Raw genomic sequence first — 25,427 nt, 5'->3', positions numbered from 1 at the left:
ACATTTGTTCGTGGTTGTGGGTTTCAAATATGATACTTGGTTTTGAGATGTCGTGTTTATACAATACTTTCTAATGAATGTTTTATGAATTAATTAATCAAAAATGAAATTTTTGGGCTTGAATTTTAGGATGTTTCACTTGGGCCTGGGTGTGACATCCCCATTTTCACGGCTAGAAAAGACCGATTTGTTTATACTTTGTTTTATAAAATCAGAGTAATCTTTTAAAGAAAACGGTTGCGGAATTTGTTCCCAAAACAAGATATGATAATAACTTATCAAAACATTTCTCAAAGAGAATGTATTTTCATTTAATAATAAAACCTCGGGATGTCATGTTCCGATACAGACATATAAGCATAAACAGAACTTACATCAATTACACTAATGATTTATATCTCCTTTAAATCTCTCTGTGAAGTATGTCTTCGTATCGATACCTGTGATACAAAGAAACCTGAGTGGGTCAGGCTTGGGAGCCTGGTGAGCATATAGGGTTTTCATCCCACAATATTATATCATATATTTATAAATATAGAACATTCAAACTTGTACAATTTCACCATATAAAGGCAACTCTTATCCCACCTCATCGATCCTCACAACCACACGATCTAAACTCACGTATCTAAAATTTACCTCTTTACCTGATCCATATTCACGGATCTAAAACTATCCTTTTCACCCGATCCATACTCACGGATCTAAAACTAACCTTTTCACCCGATCCATACTCACGGATCTAAAATTAACCTTTTCCCCTGATCCATACTCACGGATCTAAAACTACCTGATCCATACTCACGGATCTAAAACTAATATTTATGTGTTAGAACGTATTTCATAGCAAATACTTAATATTTATGTGTTAAAAGAAAGTAACTACACACTCACTTGATTAGAAGATGATTGGACAGCACTATGACTTGTAGAAGTATTATTCTTCGGCAGATCTGGAAGATCTTCACAAAAACCGGACTCCTCGTGGGCAGAGCTTCGGCTCGGGAATTGCACTTCTCGGGATCTTCGGGAATCTCAGGAGCGTTAAACTTCTTTCCAAACTTGGATATGAAATTTGGGATGTCAGGATGGCTTCGGGGGTTTAAATGCAGAGCTTCGGCACGAGAAAGAGAAAAAATAAGCAAATATGCTCGGAACCCTCGCACCCCTTTTATAGGAGGCTGAACCGCCTCGGTACGCTGGGCACACTCTGGAAATCGTCACTGCATGCGTATGCGAGGCACTCGAGTCTGAGGCTGGTCATGCTTCGTTGTACGCTGGGCGTAACCCGGATAAGTCCGGTGACTCCCCCTTCAGATAATATCGGGTTTAATAATTAAATTTATATTTTAATTATTTAATAAACTTCAAAAATTCATATCTTCTTCATAAAAACACCGTTTTCGACGTTCTTTATATCCACGCGTAGGTGAGACTGCGCTCTACAACTTTCGTTTAGACTCCGTCGGCAAATTTTGACTTTATTTTTGTTATTTATTTTTAGTAGGCCGGGACACCGTTATAAATTCATAACTTCTTCATCCGACGTCCGTTTTCGCCTATCTTTTTATCGTTTCACTACAATTAACGAGATCTTTGATTCTCGTTTAGATTGTTTCGGCTAAAAACCGCTCGGTTTCAAATCGAGTATTCGGGCTGCATACTGCTAAGTCGAAACTTCAGAAAATCATAACTTCCTCATACGAAGTCAAATTTAGACGTTCTTTTTATGCACGCTCTCAGTTTAATGTATTCTATGACTTTAATTTAGATCGCTAAGGATCAATATCGCTCTAACGTAAATTCACTATTTACGTCACGTTGTGTCGTGTCGGTTGTGTCGCGAAACTTCGACAGGTCATAACTTCTTCGTTATAACTCGGATTTTGGTGTTCTTTATATTTTAATGTTGAAAAGTTATGTTTATATTATCACGAGAAAAGTAGGGTTAAACGGTGTAACATCCTTTGTCCTGACATTTTTTATTTCAGGGCTGTAGGCCGGAATTCGATTGTGTAAAGGATTTGGTCCTTAAGGAGTTAATGTTTAGACCTTTTGGAAGGAGGCAATGATGGTTATGAGATCTAAACCTTTGAATTGTGTTTTGGGCCGAAGGGTAGAACAGGAAATTCATAGGTTGAGTTCTTGCATGAAATATGGATTTTTATTTGAGTAGTTCTTAGTCCAATATATTTAGATACTATTGTAGATCTCTTCAATACCTTTCCGTTGATATAAAGAACGTCAAAAACGGAGTTGGAATGAAGAAGTTACGACCGTTTGAAGTTAGACAACTTTTGGTCAACCGTGTACGTTGGGCGTACCAGGGCATCCCTAGTACGATGGGCATAAATTGAGTACGTTGGGCAAACGAGATTACGTCCCAAACCTTGTTTTCGTGGTTTAAGCCTTATTTAAGCTCCTTAATTTACCCAACCCCACTCCATTCTCAACCTCCACCTCTCCAACACATTCTCTTGAAACCTTAACCCTAGTTTGAGCCTTGTGAGCAAAAAGAAGGTGTTTTTATGTGATTTGGAGTGTTCTTGGTGCACCTTGGAGAATAAGGAACTCATTGAAGAAGCATTGGTTTCATTGGAGCTTGTTAATCCAAACATTGTTCACCTTGATCTTTCTTCTGGATGTATAAAGTTTGAATCTTGATGATGAAATTGTTAGATCTAGCTAGTTTTGGGTGTTATGAGCTTTTGGTCACTTTAAGTGCATAAAGTTTAGATCTTGGGGGTCTGTGACCTTGTTATGGATAAAGTTGGAAATTTCATCCATCTAAACATCATATTGATTCAGATATGAAGGTTGGAGACTTGGACTTAATGGATCAAGTTGAAAAAGATGCACTTTCTTCCCTTTTATGACTTAAAGACTAGATCTAGTTTGTTGGGACTCATTCTAATGGATAAAGTTGGAAACTTTATCTATTATGGAGCTATTAGGAACCATAAAAATGTGATCTTGGTCCTTTTATCCCTACCATGCAACAGTTGTGATGTCTTAATGGATTAATAAGTTAGGGTTTTAGATTTTGGACCTTCCCTAGCCATGGAAAATCATAAAGATGGAAACTTTATGACTTAAGACAATGTTTTGAGGCTATATCTGAGTTTGGGTGAAAAGTCCTTAAGGGACTAAGTGCTTAATGAAGGAGTGGGGTCAGGCTGCGTACTCTGGGCGTACTCAACTGCCTTGGACTTTGACTTTTGTTGACTTCTGTTGACTATTGACTTTTGACCAAGTTTTACCTTGGGTAAAACCTGAGGATTTTGGGCCATTGATTGAGTTTTATCTGGTTTTAGTGTTAGTGGATTTGCGGGAGCAATCAGTTCAGAAAGGAGCATATCACAATCTTTCAAGGTTCTTCGATTCAGGTGAGTTTCGCCTTATTGTACCTGTGGCCGATGACACCAATGTCGACGCACTAGTTTTGGTTATCTTTAGTAGAAGCATGTCATAGGGACTGTATGTAGTCATGTAGGATAGCCTGAGAACTCTTGATCTAGGCTTTATTGCTTGTTCCTTGTTTGGTTGTGGCTCTAAAGTAGGATCATCTATTCGGGACTTCAGGTGGCTATCTCACCTATGGGTACTTTTGGTTACACATTTTTGGAATTTATCTAGTAGCGAGACTGTGTGCTATGAGATGACTAGTAGGTGATAGTGAGTTGTATGATTTTTGTTTGTCTGTATTATGTGCCTACTTGATCCTTGTTTGTTTATATGTCTACATATGGTAGTAGTGGGTTGAGGCGGTCCTGCTGTGTGCTGTAGGTCAAGATACCCGGTGTGGGCCGGCTGTAAGCCGAAATCACGGAGGCTCTGGAAGTGCGGTTGGGTTGAGGTGGTAGGACAACAAACTTTGGGTATTCCAACCCGATGGTTGAGTGGACCTGATGCATGCTTGTATGTTTATCGTATGGGGTATTTTGGGGGAAACTCACTATAGCACCTGGGTCTTGGTACATATTTCTCTCTAAGTATTTTGCATTTTGGCCTTGGACTCGGTGAGTTGAAGGACCAAATCGCCGAGTAGAAGCGGGATGGGACGCGGGATTTAAGTTATGAACTCGATGATTCAAGTCCCGGACTCGACGAGTAGACCCTGTTTGGACAAAAACCCTAATCTGAGGGTTTGCACCCTATTTAAACAATGTTATGTCGGCCACAACGTCCCTTATGCTCGCATAACACCTATCATTGAAACCCTAGCCGTTATTGAAGCAATCTAAGCCTTGTTGGTGGATTTTGGTGCTTGTGACCTTAAGAAGGAAGGAGAAAAGCTTGAGGAAGCAAGTAGAGGCTAAGGGAACCCGAGTTTGTGCACCTTCTATAGTTCATTGAAGGTAAAAAGTTGTAACCTTGCCATTTTATTTGTTAGATCCCTTTTTGGGGAGATTTAGGGTTTTTATAAGCCATTTTGATGGCCAACCATGATTGCAAACATGGTTGGGGGTTAGTGCTTCTGAATCACGTCATTAAGGGAGTCACAAGGCAGTTAGGGACTGCTTTTGCACCTATGAAAGGTACCATGCATCATAAGAGCTTGCTTTATGTCTTTTTTAGCTCAAAGTCCCATGCAAGCACGTAAAGTTTGTAACTTTATGTGCTAGATCGATTGTAGAAGCTTGGATCTATCTTTTGATCAAAGGTTGTACATCAGAAAGCGAGGATTTAGAGTGTGGACGTGACTGACTCAGCGAGTCCGTTCCTGGGACTCGACGAGTCCATGGTTTTGAGTCCCACATCTGTTGAAGGTCAAAAGAACTCAGTTGAGTGTTAGAAGGGTTGTAACCAGCCAGAAAGAGTGACCCAACGCATTGGGCGTAATTTTAGACCTGGAGTTCATGGGACTCGACGAGTACTAGAGCAGACTCGGCGAGTCCAAGGCAATCTTCTTAAGATTGAAGATGAACTCGACGAGTTGTTCATGCAACTAGGCGAGTCGAGGACATGACTTGTTCATCAGATGAAGGTGTACTCGACGAGTGTTCATACAACTCGGCGAGTCGGATGAGTTTCATGCGATGTCCATACAAGAGAGGAACTCGTCGAGTCAATGCCAAACTCGGCGAGTCGAGACGTGGATAAGGACAAGTAAAGGGTTAAGGACTCGACGAGTTGACGGCCCAACTCGGTGATTCGGGTCAACTTGAAGTTGACTTTGACTTGGACTAACCCTGTTTAGGGTTGCGTGTGTTGTGGGTTGACTTTAAGGCTCTTGTGTAGGAATCGAGGAGTCGACTTGTGCGACGAGGATAATTCAAACACTGCACGACATTGAGGTGAGTTACCTTCCAGTAGAGGTGGGTCTAAGGCCACAATGTCGGCCCACCATGAAACGACCCAAAAATACCGCCCAAAAATTTCGATTTTTATTATAACAAAACCACAAGACTAAGTATCACATAATAAAACCATATGCTGCGTGTATCGAAAACCATAATAAAATACTGTGAGAAAAACTGTATCACAACTGTCATCCAAATATATCAAGAAAACTAAATCAACTCCCAGGACAAGACTGAAACCGTGGTGTGTGCGATGCCATCATCCCGAGCTCTTCCCTTTGCTTACGGAAGTACCTGAAACCAAAACTGAAACTGTAAGCACGAAGCTTAGTGAGCTCTCCCAAACTACCACATACCAAATAATACATATAAAGCACATACTGGGCCTTGCCCACTGCATCAGACCGAAGTCTGGAACTAGCTGCATCGGACCGAAGTCCGGAACTGACTGGGACCTTGTCCCCTGCATCGGACCAGAGTCCGGAACTAACTGCATCGGACCGAAGTCCGGAACTAACTGCATCGGACCGAAGTCCGGAACTAGCTGCATCGGACCGAAGTCCGGAACTGACTGGAACCTTGTCTCCTGCATCGGACCGAAGTCCGGAACTGACTGGAACCTTGTCCCCTGCATCGGACCGAAGTCCGGAACTGACTGATCATAGCATAGCATAACACATATCAACTATTATAATCACATATACTGCATACTGCATCGGAACAGAGTCCGGAACACATAACACAAACATGCTTGAATCACAAAGACATCAAGCACTCTAACTACTGCATCGGACCAAAGTCCGGGACTACTGCTAACTAAACGGGCCGGCATTGTGGCCGTAGACCCGTTCCTACTGAAAGGAGACTCACCTCGTGAACTGGCTGCTGTGTGAATGGCTCTGGAAGCTAACTGCTGCTGCTCCGGTATCTCCCCGGCTACAAGTCCATAAACACACTCAATCAAATACTAAACACTGCATGGGGTAAAATGACTCTTTTACCCTTGGTCAAAGTCAACTCTCTCGGTCAAAGTCAACCCATAGTTGACCTGACTCGCCGAGTTGGGCCGCCAACTCGCCGAGTCTCTAGTCTCACTTCTCAACCCTACTCGTGGCTACTCGTCGAGTATGGCATCGACTCGACGAGTACCTTCTCGATCCAAGAACTCAGACAATCTTCATCCGACTCGCCGAGTCATATGAACAACTCGACGAGTTGTTCTTGAGCTTAAGAAGATTGCCTTGGACTCGCCGAGTTGTATGAACAACTCGTCGAGTCCCTCCATTACTGAGTCTGCTCTCCAACTCACTGAGTCCACTCTACTACTCACGGCTTCCACTCGACAACACTCAAAAAGGGGAAAAACGGGACTCGCGACCTGACTCGCCGAGTCGTTCTTCCGACTCGCCAAGTCACATCCATGCAACTACTCTAAACTCGATTCTGCTTGAATCCAGCGCATACAAATGATAGATCTGAGTCCAATAAGCTGATCCACCACGTAAAGTTTCCAACTTTACGTGTACATACACATGAAAAAGGAGATATAGGCTAAAAAGGCACTTAGAAGAGTAGATCTAGGGTTATCATGCAAAATAGCTCCATAAAGGTGATAGATCTACGATTTTGGAACTGAAACATGGCTAGATCCGAAGGCTAACAATCTAATGTGATCCCTCTACCAAGAACAAGTTAAGAAAAGGCTAAAAGGGGCTAAATATGCTTGCTAAAGAGAAATCAATCATAGAAACAGAAGGAATTCGGCTAATACCTCAATGAACTCTGAAATGGGAGCAAGACCTTGGATCTTCTTCTTCTCCTTTGGATCTAGCCTCCTTCTTCTCTTCAAAACTTCAAGATTCACACAAGAAATGCACAAATAACCAAGGAAACGATTAGGATTTGCTAAATGATGCTCTGAGGGTGAAGGGGACGAGTTTGGGGGCTCATAAGATGGTTTAAATAGGGTGCAAACCCGGGGATTTAGGGTTTCTACCTGGCAGGCAGACTCGCCGAGTCCCGAATATGGACTCGTCGAGTCGCCGACTAACACGTGTTCGAAATCTCGACCCTACTCGACGAGTCAGGTCATAGACTCGCCGAGTCCCTCAATAAAACTTCTAAATAAAAATCACGAAAGCAACATACCGGGAATGGGGCGTTACACACCAAAAAGGGGTATTTAGAAGATGATTGTCTTTGTGATAATTATCTTGGTCTGGTTATGTGTTTTGGTCATGATATTTAACTGTATGACATGTAATGTGTGTGGTAGGGATTAGCTTCCCTGACAGTGGTCCTTAGGACCTAGGGGTAGGTCAGTACCCGGATATGTCTGACTGTATGCTTATATCTATTGTTGCATGCTAGTGGTAGGGGTGAAATAGTCCCCAGTTACCAGTTGAAAGATACCGATGGCAGTTACCGGTTGAAAGATACCGATGAATGTTACCGGTTGAAAGATATCGACGACATTGTATGGTATGTTGTATGATGGGGGAACTCACTAAGCTTTGTGCTTACAATTTTGGTTTTGGTTTCAGGTACCTCTTCGTCGAAGGGGAAGGAGCCGACGGTATAGCAGCGCATCACACACACACATGGTTTCCGCATTGAGTTTCTGGGATTGTACTATGATTTTCATTACTTTTGATGTCATGGTTTGAGACACAAAATTATGATTTTGTAAGGTGTTGTTTTATCGACAATGTTTTGGTAAAATGTTTATTAAACATATTAATTAAAATATGAAATATTCGGGCTTGAATTTTGGGACGTTACACTCACTAAGATTTATGCTTACCCAGTTGTTTATTATTTCAAGTATCATCGGTGGCTATGTGAAGACGAAGGCGTGACCATACACACTGATCAACAACATTAAGGATTTCGCGTTTTCTATGATACTCTGATTTTTAATAAATATAATTTGGATTAAATGGTTTTCTTGATAATGAATTTATAAATTGGGAAGTTTTACCTAAATAAAAATGAAAAATTTTGGTTGTGAAAAATGGGATGTTACAAACGGTTTGAAGCTACGAAGAGGAAACCTAAAAGTAATGTAAAGATTAATGCATTGTTCTATCGTCATGAGGAAACTGAGTCTAATTTAAAGATGAAAGATTCAAATGATGGAGTTATGAAAAGTAAAGGTGAAAAAGGACTTTGAAACTTTTTGTGACAAATTTTGGGTGGGGCTAAAGATGGATGAGGGTGTACATACTTTGATACTTATTTGGTTTCTTTTAATGACGTTTGATGTTTTTGTCATTTGTACTTGGTTGTAGTTTTAAAAACAATGGTATTATATGGAATTTGCTTAACTAATTAAATTGTACTATTGGTACTATATGAAGTAATGATACATATTTTTTTATCTTTAAACTTTAATGTGTAGGTCTTGGTATTGATATGTATGTATTTTGTTATGAACTTTGTTTGACAAATGGTGTGGAAAATAAAAAATTACAAAATTTGGTCCTGTGGTTTTATGATATATATATATTTTTTATAGTAAACTAAGATGAAAGGACAAACGAGAAAGAAAAATACACCCTCACGTGAAGGGTATGTGGGGTGGTCTAACAGCCAAAACAAACAGCTATTAAGTCCAACGATCAAATCCGCTAGTTGAAAAGTTTATAGTTTCAATCCGAAAAAACAAAATCAAAAAACATAAGGACCATTTGTAACACACGAATCTTGGTATGTTTCGTTTTTCCCTTTATTTATTGAAAAGTTTCATATTAGTCCTTGGAGTAGTACGTGGGGCGTATCGCTTGGTACGCTTAGCGTACTAGCTGGGAAGCTGGTACACGGGGCAGACCACCTAGTACGCTTAGCATACTAAGGCAAGATGGATCGTGTAACACTCAGAATCTCGAGGAGAATTATTGGGAGTAAATCCCCTTTTAGGTTTGGACACGACATGTTGGAGGAACCAACATGGCGTGTCTAGATTTGAAGAAATGCGAAGATTAATGGACCAACATGGCGTGTTGTGGTATCTTAACACAATGTGTTGGCAGCTGGGAAGAAAACCCTAATTTTAGGGTGTTGCACCCTATTTAAACGCCTTAAGTCCTCATGGATGGCCTCCATACCAGCCTCAATTGCCACTTAAACCCTAGTTCATTCCTTAAGCTTTCTTGGTGGTGTTCTTGAGCCTTGAGTGGATTATTGTGGTTATTTTGCTCATTTATAAAAGAAGCTTTAAAGATTGAAGGTGCTTAGCTTGGAAGGAAGATCATAAATCCAGAATGTCTCCACTTATTGCAGTCTCTTTGAGGTATCAAGTTTTCATCTTGACTTGTGTTTGATTAGATCTCTTTGGGCCTCAGTCTTGGACCAAAATAGGTTAGGGTTAAAATGGTATTTTTACCCCAAGTATGGATATTTGGATTATGGACTGGAACCTAATTGTTAATTGGGTGTTGTTTTGATGTTTACAGTTCGGGGATCTGTCAGCTAGCAACCAAGGATTGTCTAGGTGATTCGGCAGTGCGAGGTGAGTCTCCTCACTGGGTTTAGTGGGTCGAAGGCACCGGGCGAGGCCCATGCCAGGCAGGGACTGAGGAGTATAGTGCATGCTAGTTATGAGTATCTGTTTTATGCTTATCAGGCGAGGCTCGATAACCGTATGGTATGTTGTAGTCTTTGTGATTATTTCATGTGTTAGTAAGGTTATATGTTTACATGATTATAGGGTTATATGATTATATGTGCATCGGGCGGGGCCCAATGACAGGCGGGGCCTTGTGAATGATAGATATGTAATTCGAGCGGGGCTCGATGTCGGGCGTGGCTTGAAGTCGAGAGGGGCTCGATGCCAGTCGGGGTCCAAGGCTGAGTGGGTCTCATGATCGGGCGAGGCCCGATGTAGGGCGGGGGCCTAGTATATGTTTGTGTATGTGTGGTATTTGGTATCTTGGGGAACTCACTAAGATTTGTACTTACGGTTTTTAGTTTATGTTTTAGGTAATTTGATTTTCAAATGGATAGCTCGGGGTGATTGCATAACACACACCACATGTTTTCGCATTCTGTGATTTACTCTGATCCGATGATGTTTTTGATAATTCTCGATTTACTTGGCTTATGGAAATATTATGTATTTATGATTTACTAATCTAAAAACGAAAGTTTATGTCATTATTTTTGGGACGTTACAGATCGACACTACGGGGCACGTACGTGGGGCGTACGCTTAGGTATGTTGGGCGTACGTAAAACTTATTGAAACCCTAAATTGGGGTATTGCACCCTATACAAATATCCTTAACTCTTAGGGTTGGCCTCAATACTTGTCCCTAAACCTATAGAAAATCCTAAAACGTCCCTTAGCCCCCATTATTGTACTTTTGAGCTCTTGAATAGAAATTGGTGTTGCTTTGCTCACTCTTGAAGAAACTAGAAGAAAGTGGAAGTTCATAGCTTGGTTGGGAACTTAAGATCCATAATCATTCATCACTTTGCAAGCCTCCAAAGGTATCAAGTCCAAACCTTGACTTGTTAATGGTTAGATCTCGTTATGGGTTGATTTGTCACACTTTTGGTCACTTTTTGAGTTGAATGATGGTTTGGGACGTATGAAGGGATTACTCCTCTAGATCTGATCTTGTTAAGGGCTTTCTTGGCATAAAAGTATCAACTTTATGGGGTATTGGTTCTCATGCATGCATTAAGCCACTTATTAAGTCATTTCTAAGCTTAAGAGGTTCATTTAGCCATGCATGAATGTAAAGTTACCAACTTTACGTGTTATTCCAGCTCAGGGGAGTCAAATCTATGTTTTGGAGCTTTATCTTAATGGATTAAGGACTTAATGTGAAGAGTAGCTGAACAGGAGGAGTACGTTAGGCGTACAAGCTAGTACGCGCAGCGTACAAGCCACAATGCGAGTACGCTTAACATACAACTAAGTACTCCCCGCATACTCTGTCTGTTAGGCCTAGCGATTTGGACTTCGGGTTTGGGTCAATCTTTTGGGCCTAAATTCTTAGGCCCTTATTAGGCCATCAGAGTACATGTGTTTTAGACTAGGTGAAGGGATGTGCCTTAGGGTAAGGCCCAAGTAGGAGTTTGGGCCCACTTTATAAAATTGGGCCAAGTATAGGCCTTGCATGATTATTTGATTTTGGGCCTTTTGGATCAAAGGTTTGGGCTTGGGCCTTAACCCAAATTAAGAAAGTGTAGAGTGGCCTTTTACCCTAATTTTTAGACTGATAACCAAGGATTGGAATCAAATTATTAATTGGATGATTTTTTTTATGATAGCGCAAGGATTTGAGTGAGCCAACAGCCGGATATTTTCAGTGTGATTCAACAGTGCGAGATGAGTTTTCCTCACTGTACTTACGGGTCTAAGGCACCAAGGCCGACCTTTTGGATTGTTACCCTGGTTTATCGCATGCTTGTATGTCGTAATGATCTGTTAGATCTGTATCCTGGTATATATGATGATGCTATGTTTAGTGATATGTTAAATATATATGACTGACTGTATGTGATGGCTAGGGTTGAATATGGTATATGTTATGTGATGGTATGTTGGGTTGAGGCGGTCTTGCTATGTGCTCAAGGCCAAGAGACCCAGGGCATCCCAGATAAACTGCAGGCTGGTGGGGCGTACCAGTCAGGCCGAAGGTCCGGAGAACGTTCCAGATAGGCTGAAGGCCCACTGAAGTGTATCAGTCATGTTGAAGGTTTTGTGAGCGTACCAGATAGACTGTATGTCGGTGGGGCGTTCCAGTCACACTGAAGGCTCTGTATGCATGTTGTTTATCGTTATTGTTATGGTTATGTGTTGTGCTAGTATTTTGGGGGAACTCACTAAGTTTTGGGCTTATAGTTTTAGATTATGTTTCAGGTAAATCAAATGACCGTGGGAAGGCAAAGGAGTGATCGTACACCTCCTCGGGTTTTGATTTATGATTTTGGGAAAAACTCATATTAAACATGTTTTGAAAACTATATTGTAAACAATGATGATTTGTGGTTTGGTCCTAAAAGTTTAAAAAAATTCATGAATTTTGTGGATTTTACACCAATTTTGAAATTTTGTCTACTTTTTTTATTTTATTGTAATACTAAACTTTACAAAATTAGAAGTTCTTTATATTTTGTTATTTAATATAATTTTTTTTAGATTAAATGAATTAATGATTATAAAAGTGGTAAAGCCATACCATTTGAACTACCACGAAGCCAGTGTAAAGTCTAAGGTCAAGTCAACTGAGGAATGTATCTCAGGGATAATGAAGATAAGTTTATAATTGAAAAGGTTTATATCTTTGCTATATGATGTAAATTGTAAAGTGTTCTTTGTCCGATGTCCAAATTAGAGATGTTATATGCATCTCCTCAATAACCACTACGTATTGTGTAAATAAATGTTACAACTCTAGAAATTTAACACTGAATCTGATTAGTGAAACAATTAAAAAAATAACAAGTGAATACAACTTGTTCATATTCTTGTGGATATCTCAATGGCCAACCCATGTCTTTTTTGTCTCTTACAAAAAGAACGAAAACACAGGTAGCCATATGATCAATTCCTTGAACTTCTAGTTAGTATGTATCTTAAGTCTTAACCAAAGTTAGTGTACACATGGTTCTTCTTTTACTAACAATGTTGGTAAACATGTACAAAATTAACCTCTAATGTGATCTAGCCTCTAATATCCGGGGTGCACCGGTGGTGGTGGTGATGGGTAACGTGAACCAATATATTGTGGAATATCAACGTCGTTGAAGCTTGGTGGGGGAGGAGATGGGACAGGCGGTGGTGGTGGGGGTGGAGACAAGACTGGAGGTGGTGGAGACGGTGGTGGCGGGGATGGTGTTGGTGGAGGGGGAGAAGGCACTGGAGGTGGTGGAGAGAATACAGGTGGCGGTGGGGATTGAACTGGTGGAGGAGGAGGAGGAGATTGAACCGGTGGTGGCGGTGGCGGTGACCGGCGTCGTGGTTTCCTCTTTTTAGACTCCTCATCGCTTGTTCTTGATGGCTTTTTACACCCTAAAGATTTACAATCAATCGGTTGATTCACCACCGGCGAACACTTCTGCTCAGTTTTCTGATTCGGTTTCTTCGGCAAACAATTCTCTCGATCATCCAAAACAAGCTCAGCTTTCATCGGTTTTTCACATTTCGGTTCAAGCCCATCAAAGAAGTTCTTAGAAAACGAAAAATTCATCAGTTTCGGCAACGTACAAACACTTTCCACCACCTTTCCGATCAACTCATTACGTCCGATATCAATACTTTCAACATTCTTCAATCTTTCAAAACCATTCGGAAGTGTTCCTACAAAGTTATTATTACTCAAATCCAACACTTTAATGTTTTCAAGCATCGTTAATTCCTCAGGTACACATCCAGAAAGCTCATTATTCGCGAAGATAACTTCATCCAAACTAGTCATCTGACCAATGCTCTTCGGAATGCATCCTTTGAAATCATTATCCGCAAATACGATCACAGAAGCGTTAGAATTCCCGATGTTTTCCGGGATTGTTGACGTGAATCGATTATCGTTCAAGAAAATGGCGTCGAGATCTTTATCAAAGAGTTCGGGAGGTAACCCACCTTCGAAATCATTAAATCTAATATCAAGATATTTCAGTTTCGGCATTTCAAGAACAACATTAGGAAACGGACCCACGAATCTGTTGTTGCTAATGTCAAACTCGTGTAAGATCGTAAGCCTGGAAAAGCTCGTCGGAATAGTCCCACAAAACCTGTTCGAATTTATATGGAAGATAGCAAGATCGGTTAACAGCCCAAGAAGACAAATAAGTTGGCCGGCGATGTCGCCATGGTTAAGATCGATTCCGGCGACTGTAACTACATTTGGATCATCGAGAGCTTTTTCACAAAACACACCTTTATAAGAACAAACATCTGCACCTTCCCAGTTACTCAACATGTTTTCCGGGTCGGAATAGATTACCTTCTTCCATTGTTGAAGGACGCAGTAAGCTTTTTTAAGCCTGGGATTAGGGAAATTTAAACGGGCATCAGTCTCAATCTCACAAGCTAGATCATCATCCGGTGGCGGATCTATTTCTTTTGGAGTATCGCTCAGGTGGCGGCGGGTGATTGCAGCGGTGAAGGCGTTGTTTAATGGGATTGATGATGATGGAGATGAGAAGATGAAGATGAAGATGGAGAGGAAAAGAAAGCAACATATGGGTTTCATATTTGGAGGTTTTTGGGTAAACTTTGGTTTTTGGCCAAAGGTTTGGTTATAGGAACTCCATGCAAGGAAGAATGGAGGGTGTTATGGAAGCTATCTTTAGTAACAAATCTTCTCCAACACCATTAAATTTAAAGATTGTGAAAGTTTTGAAACATGATGCGAGTTATTTCGAGAGACATTGCTTGATTGTCGGCAGATTTTGTCCAAGCAAATAAATGGACAGGTGGAAAACAAGAGGTTGGTATTCTCCCCTGTATTTGTTTGAGATGAGATTTTTAATAGATTTGTAATTTTATTTCAAATTTGTTTTTTACTTTTTTGTTATTTAAACTTTACTGAATTGTGAATTTAACGTTTTCGCCCTTTTAGTTTTTCACTTTTTTGTAACTAAGCCGTTGAAGTTAACACTCTTTTTGTAACTATTTTTGTCCATTAAGTTCACATTATAGTACCTTATTATTGACTTGTCTTTGTGAGGTTCTGTTTCACGCATATTTTAACAATGTTTTTAAAACCCATTTGCATCATTTTATGATTTATCTACACGTTTAATACATATCCATGCATTACACAGTATCTTGGGATTGCATTCAAAATGGTGCCATAGATAACTACGGGAGGTTATTAGAATACAAAAATAATTTTCCCAATTTAAACGCACAGTCAATTTAATAAGGGCAACCATAATGAAAGTTTAATAGGAGTTGAATAGATGGTGATTAGGATTGAGTATATGTTGAATGGAGTGTGATGATGACATGGAAGAGGGTTGAATGGAAGAGTTGTATGATCATTGAGTGGTTGAATGAAATTAATCTTTTCTTTTTTAATTAAATTTCAAACAAAATATATATGCAATCATATTCTCTTATATTTTTATATTTGATTTCTATATTTTTCTAATTAAACCACACATAAAATTAACCATATTTTTAGGTATTATATTATTTAATAAATCAATTTTTAGGTGTCTTATTTTTTTTAAATAAATAATACAAATGAAGTATTTAAAAATAAAAACTCACTTAAAAAGAAATCTAACCGTTACAAATCTTATACAAACCGATTTCGATAAAAATATTACATTAATCAAATTATTACACATTAATTCCGACTGTCATGTAAAAAACGTTCCCAAATTAAATAGGGTTCTTGTTTTTAATTAATGTATGTATAGGTATTAAATGTCTTAGGTTTTATAATTTTTAATTAATGTATTTTTAAGTGTTGTATTTTTTTTAACTATTATATTTTTTATTTTTAAATTTAAAATTATGTTTAAAAATATAATGATAAAAATGTTTAACTGTGTTGAATTGGGTTTTAAAAAGTAAAATTGAATAAAAGATGAAATGTTGATTTGGCAATTTACTAAACTCTAAGGAGATGAACGGAATGTAATAATACTTGACACGTGGACTCAAAACCCTAGACATTATTTCCCACCCAAATGCCCAGTTGGAGATTTCCTTTCAACAGGGCGGGAAAACATAGTCCTCCAAAAGCGGGGTACTGCGGGAGCCGAGGGACATCAGCCGAAAATGGTGAGCAAGAAGAAGAGAAGACATGGAAATGGCGGAATCGAACCAGAAAAGGAGAACGATGGAGGCGGAGTTGCAGATTACGAGCTGTCTCGAGAGCAAAGAATCAAAGCGAATCTTGAAAGGATGCAGAAACTCGGCATCCTGGAGCTCTCTCGTAATCTCAAACCTCCTCCTAAACCGAAAACCATCCGTCCTCCGAAACGCTTGCCTCCGTCGCCTACGTCTCAGAGACGCTCTTCTAGGTATTTTTCTATCCGCAGATCTCGAATGGAAATATGATCTTAAAATCAAATACTCCATAACTCCATTTCTGAAGTGCGAAAGGGTTTTAAACTTTTGGTACATTTTGATTCTATGCAACTAACAATCTCTACAACATGTATACCGTTTCTGTTTTCCGATTAGAGTTTCATTCTGCAAATAACGATCTCATTCATTGTAAAACTATCAGATCTGTTCAACTCAGTGTTTAGTTTTGATTAGCGTGGTTTCCCTTTAACCAATTCGATCTTATTCCTTCTTAACCTTTCCTAATGTAATAGGATACAGACCTTGCCCACTGTCGATTATTCAGAGATGCGTGTTCCAAATTCCAACCAAAAAGTCATCAAGGACGTCAAAATTGAAATAAAGGAAGGTTCACAACCTGAGGTTTACACTGAAGAACATGAAAAGGCTTTGGGTGATCACAAAGAAACGTGGACGCTTTGTGTGGATGGGTATGACGATGAGGGGAATCGTATGTATGATGCTTATGCAGGAAAGAGCTGCCATCAATGCAGGTTTTGTATCATTCAACTCCTTCATTTTCTTATTTAAATGGTGCCAAGCTGCAATTTGTGCTATCACATTGTTATCAGAAAGCAATCGGTTCTCTAAAATTTTGTCATGAACTCTAAAAATCTCTACTCTTTGCGACACATATGAGGTCATTAGTGAAAATGGTAAATAATTGATGTATTACAGGCAGAAAACTACAGGTCATCGTACTAAATGCTGCAAGTGTAATACTGTACAAGGGCAGTTTTGTGGTGATTGCTTGTTCATGAGGTTAAGTGACATTTTCTTCATACTTGTTCTATTTTTTTCACTTTTCTTTCTGTTAATGAGTTAGAATTAGGGGTTTTGTGCAGATATGGAGAGAATGTTCTAGAAGCAAAAGAGAACCCAGAGTGGGTTTGTCCTGTGTGTAGAGATATATGCAACTGCAGTCGATGTCGCAGGGTAAAAGGATGGGAACCTACTGGAAATCTTTACAGGAAGGTTAGCCTTTATTATACTACTTTTGCTCATAGAATTAAAACCCTAAATCTGTATTTTTTAAAGTTTTTTACTCATAGGGTTATTTATGTAGTTTATGAGTTTTAAGCAAATCAATAGGCTTGTTATAAATATAAATGAGTGTTGTGTTGAAAGAAGCATTTAATCTTGGAAGTAAGTTTGAAGAGAAAGAAATGTAAGGAAGTAAAACCACACCAAGATTTGAATAAAAAGGAAATTATGGGTATTTTTGGAATAAAAAGAAAGATACGCATATTTTTTGATTTTTTTAATTTCAGGTGTTGCGCCTTGGTTTCAAGTCAGTGGCTCATTATCTGATTCACACTCGAGGCCCTAATGGAAAGCAAGAGGACATGGAAGATCTCAAAACTTCAGATGAAGAAGGTGATGAGGTTGATGATCGGAAAAATGTATCCAGTGTGAAAAACATCAATGATCATGATGGTGGTGATGGTGATTCTGATTATAAGTCTGATGATGATGATGATGATGATGATAATGATAATGATGATGATGATAATGAAGGTGAAGATGATGATTAGATGCAGAGTTGATTGCTCTTTTTGAAATCAATGTTTTCTTGAGCTCTTCACTTGATTATGGTGCTGATTTTTGGGGTGTTCAAGGATCTAAAGTTTTACAGGTGCCATAAACATGCCACAAGTGCAAAATAGTTGGAAGTGTTATTGAGCTTAAAATATCTATATATAATCAGTTTTGTTGTAGAAGGCTAAAAGCTTCGTATCTGTTTGTCAAGACACCATTTGCAAACATGATTACCATGACCTTCGCTTTATGTTTAGAAATACATTTACTAGACAAAAAAAAAAAGAATACATTTCGGGTTTTGTTTTTCAGATAAACTAGAAATATTGTGAAAAAAAAAACCAAGTTGCATATGTGTGTGCATATGCTAGAATGACTGAATGGTCTGTATAGAGTTTTTTAGCATCTTGTATACAAACCATTCATTCATTCAAAGATACTTTTAGCATCTCGACATTATTTGATCATATAAAGTAGTGAACTTGTCATCTAAAATCTAAATGTTAATGGCTGTTCATTTAATGAGTCTCATATTGTATACAATTATTCTCTCATACACAAAGAAAATTAATTAAGCAGTCACTATCAACACCTGACAATCCAATTGATGGTAATCATATTATTGGATTGTGTTTAATGCATGTCTATAGAATCTATTGGCTTCAAAAAATCATCATTCTCGAATTACAACAATACACAAACAGAAAATCATATCTGGCTCTGATTGATGTACTCAGCTTCATCAAAACTTGTTGCCATCAGCAGTTGAGTTGTCTATATAACTAACTAAGAATTACAAACAATACTCGATCAAAATCATAAGAATTACAAACGCCCAAATTCAAACAAAACACCAATAAATAATGATTGTAACCTAAGCTTAACATACAAACAATAATCGATCAAAATTTCAAATTGATATGATATGATGGAGGAAAACAAAATTTATGACCTGAATTTTCTTCAAGCGACAGCTACAGGTTGTTGCTTCGCCGGTTCGATATTCGTTTTAGATTTCTGATTGGTGAAGTCTTCCATGTTGTATATGACAGTGATGTAAAGAGAGCAACTAGGGCACCGAGCGATTTCTTCACCGATCTTCAAGTCCTCTTTTGTGATCTGAAACAAGTCTCCACAAGGACACGGATATGTGAATGCCTTAAGCTCCTCGTTCCATTCCATGTCTTCGATCTCCACGTCGTCGTAGGACATCGTCTTCAATCAACTCAACTCCAAATCTTTAATTTCACTGGGTTTGTTGTTAGGGTTTTGGATGTCACGGAACAAACCAGGACTTTCTCCTTTTTTTATAGAGACCCGAAAAGTTTGTTTTACAAATGGAGAACGAAACTTTCTGTTTTTCTGTTTTACGTCCTCGGTACAACAAACTTTTGTATTTTGTTTTAAAAGGTTTTTAATGTTTTCATTTTGTAGTCTAAAGGCACAGATTCAGATTAACATGTTAAAATGGACCAAAATTTGTGATATCAGGTAGTTGATGAGGTGGCTTTTCTTTAAACCAACCAATATTTTAAATATACAACACTTATAGCAATGTATCTTTTTAAAACTCATTTTATACAGAAGAGTGAAGATCCTCATCTGTACCTTCATTGTCACTTAACCTTTCTTCTCCCCACTTCCAAAAAAAGAGTTACCAGCTCCACCATCATCATCATTCACCACCACCATATCCACTACCTTCGTGTGTACTTGAATTTTATTTGTTTCTTTGTAACATTAAAATTTATGTCTTTTTTTCGGTCGTCGGGGAAGCTATAACCGTTTGATATTTGATTTACAGCCATCAATTGATTTACAGCCTCCAAATTATGTCGTTCGGTTGCAGTTGCCCCGAACGGATCTTTTGGTCTAGTTCTCTTTTGAGCATGGTGCATGCTATGGTGTCGTGTCAGGTGGTGCCATAGAACTTACAATACTTGTCGCATAGAGAAAATTTTTCATAGCGTCAACTAGCTTTCTTAGGATTTGCTAGTGAGTCTATGTATGTTTGTGTGCATTGCTTTATTTGAAGGATGGTATCATTGGCTTTGTGGTTTATGTAACTTGGGATTTTATTTGTATGGGTGTTGGTATTGTCCCCCTTGATTGTTGTGTGTTTATGTTGGTTTATGTTTTCTTGGATGGAAATGTGAATTTTCTCTCTTATGTCTATCTTAACTTTTTTCCATTTTTTCTTCTTGTTGTTTCAAGAATTTGTACGCTTTGTCCGTTAGATCCTTTCTCGGGATGGTTTTTCGACTAGCTTTTCGAGACCAAAGGCCATAAGTAAAGTTTGCGATAATCATGCTATTCGTTCTTTCTAGTGCTTTTTGTTGAACTTGTTAACATATTCCATAAGTGTTTCATCTTCCATTTTCGTACACCCTAAGATTGGCTTGCGCAATTGAGGTGTATTTTCTTTGTTTTTTAAGCTAGTTAAAATCTCATATATTTTCCGTTGTTAGCCTTTTGAAGTTTGAACCATAGCCTAGTTGGTTGGAATGGTGTTGTTGGGAAGAAGATGCACCATTACTTTTCGTCCAAGTATTATACGTCCATTGTCCATTTATAGTTTTTAATGTGGTCGCCTGCATCGGAGTTGTTTGTGAGGCAATCGATGTTTAAAGGAAAACGGGCGTCATGTGCATCAGATTGAAAGGCATGGATCTTAGAGGTGTGCTTGTATTGGTATTGTCTGCCATGGTTGCGTTCATTTTGTTCATTAAGGATTAAGAATTATCAATGGTGCCAATGTTGTATTATTTGTTTATGTCCAATGTAATGGGAGTTACATGGGTTATTATTAAGTTAGTGCGAACTTTTTTCCTTGCTCTTGAGTTTGAGGGATTGCCTTTGTTCATTGTAGTCATGAGAGATCCTGTGGAATTCTATCCAGATTCGGATATCCAAAAGGTGAGGCCCCCCATCAATATACTAGGTTCAAGAAAATGGTTGTAGAAAACAAAGGGGTTGAATAAAAAGTCAATGTTGATTTAAAGCATTAAAACTGATAACTCTCAAGGAATTCATGCATATGAATTTCCACTACAAAACTTCACAAAGCTAATACACAACCCCGACAGAAATACCCACATTTTGATGATGAACATGACCTAGAGACTATTTATACGTAAACACACCATACTTCAAATTTGCAAAATTTTAATAGATAAGATTTGGAAATGGAATTAATATTTTTCAGAAGTTTCTCTTTTTTTTATCATTCAGAGTCGGAATCATGAATTCCAGAGTATCTGACTGTCCTACGTCTACTTTCGTCATATTCAGCTTCTTCATCCTCATCTTTTTTCTTCTCCTCAATTATACCTAACACCACACATAACCATCATCATCAATATCAAAACACCAACCTACTTTCATTTATTTATTTTTTTATATTATTTTATTTTCTTCATTTATTTTTTTGCATTCCACTTTCGATATTGTTTTGTATTAGAATCATTTGCAATAATTGGGAAGATTTCTCAAAATGAAAGTAGGGTGCTATATTTAAGTTAACAAATCAATGGGTGCAATGCTATTTCTTGCATTTAACCCTTTTTATATTTTTCTAAAAGCATAGCAACTTTTAGAAAAGAAAAAAAAAATGTTACCTTTCTTGATCAATAAAGCTTCTAACTTCCTTGTGCTGAAATCGTCTTTTCCTCCAAGATCTTGAAACCCAACAATCCTATCTCCTGCAATTCCTTTTCTGAGAAAAAAAAAAGTTCAATTCAATTTTTAATCCCACAGAATATAATATAGAAAAGAATAACCATATCAGCTAAGCAACAAAACTGTGATGAAGATGTATCATGTATCTGACCTGAACAATATGACACATGGCAATGTCTTGATTCCTAGTTTTGTCACAAAGAACGGGGCATTCTGTACGTGATACTTAAAAATGTTAAAGAAAAAAAAAACATTGATGTTAATAATGATAATACAAGAGTGAGGAAAAAGACCTCTGCATCTAGCTTAACAAATTTGGCATCAAGATGACTTGTTGCAAGAGACTTCAAATGCTTGTCCATTATCCTATAATAACAGATATATAGATATATATCAACATGTCAATATCAAGAAAGTAGCCATAAAGTTGGAAGTTTTAATTTTTTTAAGGCCAAATTCCATAAAAACCACAAAATTTTGATTTTTTTTATTTTTGTTCGACAACTGAAAGAAAATTTTAACCACATAAGTCAATGATATGTGGATGTCAGGATGCATTTATATATGTTTGTGAATATACAAGTCTAAAACAGAACCAATACAAGAACAAGATCTTTTGTTGCTTCATAAATTGGTGTTTGTATTTGTTCAACTGTTAGAAGTGATGGATATGGTGAAATTTGTTTGTTGGAGTCTTATAAGGGCAAAATGGTCATTTACTTAATGCAGAAAGAATTACTTGATGCCAAATTACCTTTAAAAGTACAGGAAATAAGGTTTTCCCCCATTAAATCCTAGCTTTTTACAAACATCCCCTCATTTATTCGACTCAAATAGCAAGAGTCTTTAAAAGGGTATACAAATTTGAAAAAATATATAAATAAAAAATAAAAAAGCTTACTTGCAGCGATAGAACTCCCGATGGTAGAAATGGCAAATGACCTTTTCACTGGAAGTGACCTCACCCAAAAAGTCTCCTTCAGTTATCTCCCTATACTCTCCATGCCCTTTTTTAGTTAATGATTGTCTCTTTTCAGCTTCTCTCTTTTCCAACAAAAAAAGCATATGAAAGGTTAAAGACTTAAAGAAACTTTTGTGTTTGCATTATAATAATCAAATTACAACCTTAAGAGCTGCAATCCTATCTGCATGCAGTTTTTCCAGCTCAGGATCCTGATATACAGTTCCATAAAAGTGGGATTAAGATAAAGAATTTGATTAAAAAACATATATTATACCATAAACATGCATTTGCAACTTACATCCATCAAATCATCTAGATCAACCTCCTCATTAACAGACGATGATGTTTGCGCCTTTTCATAAGCTGCAACTTCCTATAAAAATTAAAATATATAATTGAGTTCTATTGATCCATGTGAAGGAGCAAAATACTCACTATTTTTAAAATCCAATACAAACCTTGAATATATTAAGCACTCCCTTTACATAAAGAGTCCAAACATAAATATGACATTTTAAGTATTAGTTTTACTAGTTTTTAACTTCAAAATAATGATCTTTTGGATTAAACATAAAATTTATTACTACATTAAACTACTGGAAAAAAAGAAACTACTGCAATTGGACTCTGATAAGCATATCCGAATCTCAGTTTACAAACCCTACAATGAATCTAGTGTTTGAAGAAAAAAAAAGGTAAAATTAACATCGTAAGAGAATTTGAACTTCATGAATCATGACATACACACTTGATAGTATAGATATAGAAATACCTTCTGATAATCACGAGCAGCTGCAGCCATTACATTTCCAAATGCTAGAGTTTGCAGGGTCGATTTAACTGAATCGGGATCCATTTTTATAGACGCTAATTACTTCTTTTATCTCTGTAGAAAACCTACATAGTCCAAAGAGTAAAACTTCCAAAACATCATGAATTTTGAACATAAATCAAAGGTTACACGTGTACAAGGATCTGAAAAATTGTTGAAACTACCATATGCATGTCGATTTTTGAAAAAAAGTGTTTATTAGTTTATTGGTAATAGAAATGAGTTTTTAAAAAAGCGTTTGGATTAGCTTATATATATGTAAATTGACCAAAAAGGTCATGCTTACGTATTTAGTATTTATGGCATTGCAAACAATTGGCAGATCAGATAATTCACGGATTAGACACAAAAGTTTTAAGGGCTTAACACATTCCTTTGTGACACTCCAATTTGAAGTGGCAGGTATGAGACACCAAAGTAATCTTTGGCATTGCAAAAATTTGGCAGAAAAAGAATAAACCATTCACAAAAATTTGCCATTGCAAATTTCAGGTGGCAGATTCGTCTAGCATATCGGAGATTTGAGACACAAAATATTAACCAAAAATCTTTGCCATTGCAAACATTTGGCAGAAATTCGTGTGAGCAGATGGCAATAGATAGTGAAGATGATAATCAGAAAAGGAAATCTTTGGCATTGCAAACCATCAGAATCACCAGAAAATCAAAATAAACAGTATAGACATGGAGATATCGAGATTTATAGAAATGGACAGAGAAGATGATAGCTAGAAAAAAGAAATTCATTACCTAACGGAGAGTTGGCGGCGATGGAGATCGGAGATCGGAGAGCTGAGTCGAGCAGGTCTGATTCGAGAAGGGGTGGCGCCGGAGATCCGCGAGCTGGCGGCGGTAGCTAGAGCGAAGAAGATGGGAGATGGGGAAGAAACTGTGATGGAGGCGTTTCTGTGAATCGTATCCAGAAACGAGAAAGAGAATTCCAAAGTTATGAGCCATCAGACCGAGACCGGAGGGTGTTTATTTTTATAATTTATAACTTTTAAATTAATAACAACCAAAAAATAAACCTAAGATTTAAAAAAGTATTAAAAAACAAACAAACAAACAAAAAATCAAACAAACCAATAACTTATGGAAAATATTTTTCATAATTTTTTCTCTTTTCTTCGTCTCGAGCTTGAGAGTCGGTCCTGATAAATGGTCGGTGTTTTCCATTAATAACTTCATATCCTTCATTTCTTGTCTCTCCACGCGCTCCTTCTTCCTTGCTTATTTTTTTATTTGTTGAACGTCAAACGCTCAGCAAAATTAAGATTATATCGATCAAACGATGTTGTTATTTTCCGCAATTCGCCAAGGTCCATACCGAAATCCGATGCACCCGAAGAAGTCCCTTTTCCCTTCCTATTTGCTTTGTCCCTACCCATCGGTCGGTCAATTTCTTCTAGCTCGAGTTCGTCCTCCTGATTTAAATCTAGACCGACCCGAGCATCGGAGGAAGTTGTGTAACCATTAGAGCCCGTTTTCGTTCGCTTTGATTGTTGTTCTCCAAAAATAAAAATTTACTTGTATTTTTTCCACCTAGGACTTTTAACCAATAATTTCCATCAATCGTGTCATTTGAATGATTTTCCGACTTCCTCAAGGTAAAATTGCAAAGCTTCTTGAAGTATCTCTTCGTCGTCTTGGCCACTTTTTTGTTGGGTTTTTAGGTTGTTGTACAACTCGTTTATTTTTGAAACCCCATTTGCTATTTCTCGAAACTTTGAATTCATTTGATGTTTTTAGGTTGTTGTACAACCCGTTTATTTTTTAAACCCCCTTTGCTATTTCTCGAAACTTTGAATTCATTTGATGTTTTGTACGGTAGTCGCCAGCTTTTCCTAGTTCTTCCCGAAACCGTTCTAAAATGCGAAACCAAAAATGATCTCCCGGTTGTGCATTTCCCGTCTTAGAATCCTCATAAATGTCAACCCAAGCTTTTACTAAAACTAGCTATTCTTGTGGAAGCCATGGTGTCGGCTTCTGTCTTCCTGGTTGTGCAGCACCCTCGCGTGCCAGTTGTTTTCCTTTGCGTCTTTATAGGGGTGGTGTGAGTTAAGTTTCGGGAAC

General features: G+C 37.9%; 4 protein-coding genes across 4 annotated transcripts; 1 reads left to right on the top strand and 3 right to left on the bottom strand.

The window, feature by feature from the left end:
• Positions 1-12,685: 12,685 nt before the first annotated feature.
• LOC111918215 (pollen-specific leucine-rich repeat extensin-like protein 3) lies at positions 12,686-14,844 on the bottom strand. Its single transcript, XM_023913879.3, has one exon. It carries the CDS (start codon positions 14,507-14,509, stop codon positions 12,986-12,988), a length of 1,524 nt encoding a protein of 507 aa, XP_023769647.1. The 5' UTR covers positions 14,510-14,844; the 3' UTR covers positions 12,686-12,985.
• A 1,111-nt stretch (positions 14,845-15,955) lies between these two features.
• Positions 15,956-18,183, top strand: LOC111918216 (uncharacterized). The gene is made up of 5 exons (XM_023913880.3): positions 15,956-16,295; positions 16,596-16,835; positions 17,020-17,103; positions 17,187-17,316; positions 17,613-18,183. The coding sequence occupies exons 1-5, from the start codon at positions 16,051-16,053 to the stop codon at positions 17,874-17,876; spliced, it is 963 nt and encodes a 320-aa protein (XP_023769648.1). The 5' UTR covers positions 15,956-16,050; the 3' UTR covers positions 17,877-18,183.
• Positions 18,184-18,579: 396 nt separating this feature from the next.
• Positions 18,580-19,183, bottom strand: LOC111918218 (diphthamide biosynthesis protein 3). The gene is made up of 2 exons (XM_023913882.3): positions 18,833-19,183; positions 18,580-18,666 (listed from the first exon to the last, which is right to left on the bottom strand). Exon 1 carries the CDS (start codon positions 19,090-19,092, stop codon positions 18,844-18,846), a length of 249 nt encoding a protein of 82 aa, XP_023769650.1. The 5' UTR covers positions 19,093-19,183; the 3' UTR covers positions 18,580-18,666; positions 18,833-18,843.
• Positions 19,184-20,853: 1,670 nt separating this feature from the next.
• Positions 20,854-24,347, bottom strand: LOC111918217 (thioredoxin domain-containing protein PLP3B). The gene is made up of 9 exons (XM_023913881.3): positions 24,105-24,347; positions 23,295-23,419; positions 22,821-22,895; positions 22,684-22,731; positions 22,460-22,602; positions 21,852-21,924; positions 21,710-21,771; positions 21,498-21,595; positions 20,854-21,210 (listed from the first exon to the last, which is right to left on the bottom strand). Exons 2-9 carry the CDS (start codon positions 23,376-23,378, stop codon positions 21,104-21,106), a joined length of 690 nt encoding a protein of 229 aa, XP_023769649.1. The 5' UTR covers positions 23,379-23,419; positions 24,105-24,347; the 3' UTR covers positions 20,854-21,103.
• Positions 24,348-25,427: the final 1,080 nt, after the last annotated feature.

This window comes from Lactuca sativa, chromosome 9, assembly GCF_002870075.4.
Source record: "Lactuca sativa cultivar Salinas chromosome 9, Lsat_Salinas_v11, whole genome shotgun sequence".
Lineage (NCBI taxonomy): Eukaryota > Viridiplantae > Streptophyta > Magnoliopsida > Asterales > Asteraceae > Lactuca > Lactuca sativa.
The sequence above is the reverse complement of the archived record's forward strand: the minus strand, read 5'-3'. Positions and strand labels throughout refer to the sequence as shown.

Coding starts and splice junctions, on each gene's coding strand:
- LOC111918215 (XM_023913879.3), bottom strand. CDS start 14,509: ATGAAACCCATATGTTGCTTTCTTTTCCTCTCCATCTTCATCTTCATC.
- LOC111918216 (XM_023913880.3), top strand. CDS start 16,051: ATGGTGAGCAAGAAGAAGAGAAGACATGGAAATGGCGGAATCGAACCA. Junction 16,296..16,595: donor TCTCAGAGACGCTCTTCTAG/GTATTTTTCTAT, acceptor CTAATGTAATAG/GATACAGACCTTGCCCACTG. Junction 17,104..17,186: donor GGTGATTGCTTGTTCATGAG/GTTAAGTGACAT, acceptor GGTTTTGTGCAG/ATATGGAGAGAATGTTCTAG.
- LOC111918217 (XM_023913881.3), bottom strand. CDS start 23,378: ATGGATCCCGATTCAGTTAAATCGACCCTGCAAACTCTAGCATTTGGA. Junction 22,896..23,294: donor CTGCTCGTGATTATCAGAAG/GTATTTCTATAT, acceptor TAATTTTTATAG/GAAGTTGCAGCTTATGAAAA. Junction 21,925..22,459: donor CGGGAGTTCTATCGCTGCAA/GTAAGCTTTTTT, acceptor CTGTTATTATAG/GATAATGGACAAGCATTTGA.
- LOC111918218 (XM_023913882.3), bottom strand. CDS start 19,092: ATGTCCTACGACGACGTGGAGATCGAAGACATGGAATGGAACGAGGAG.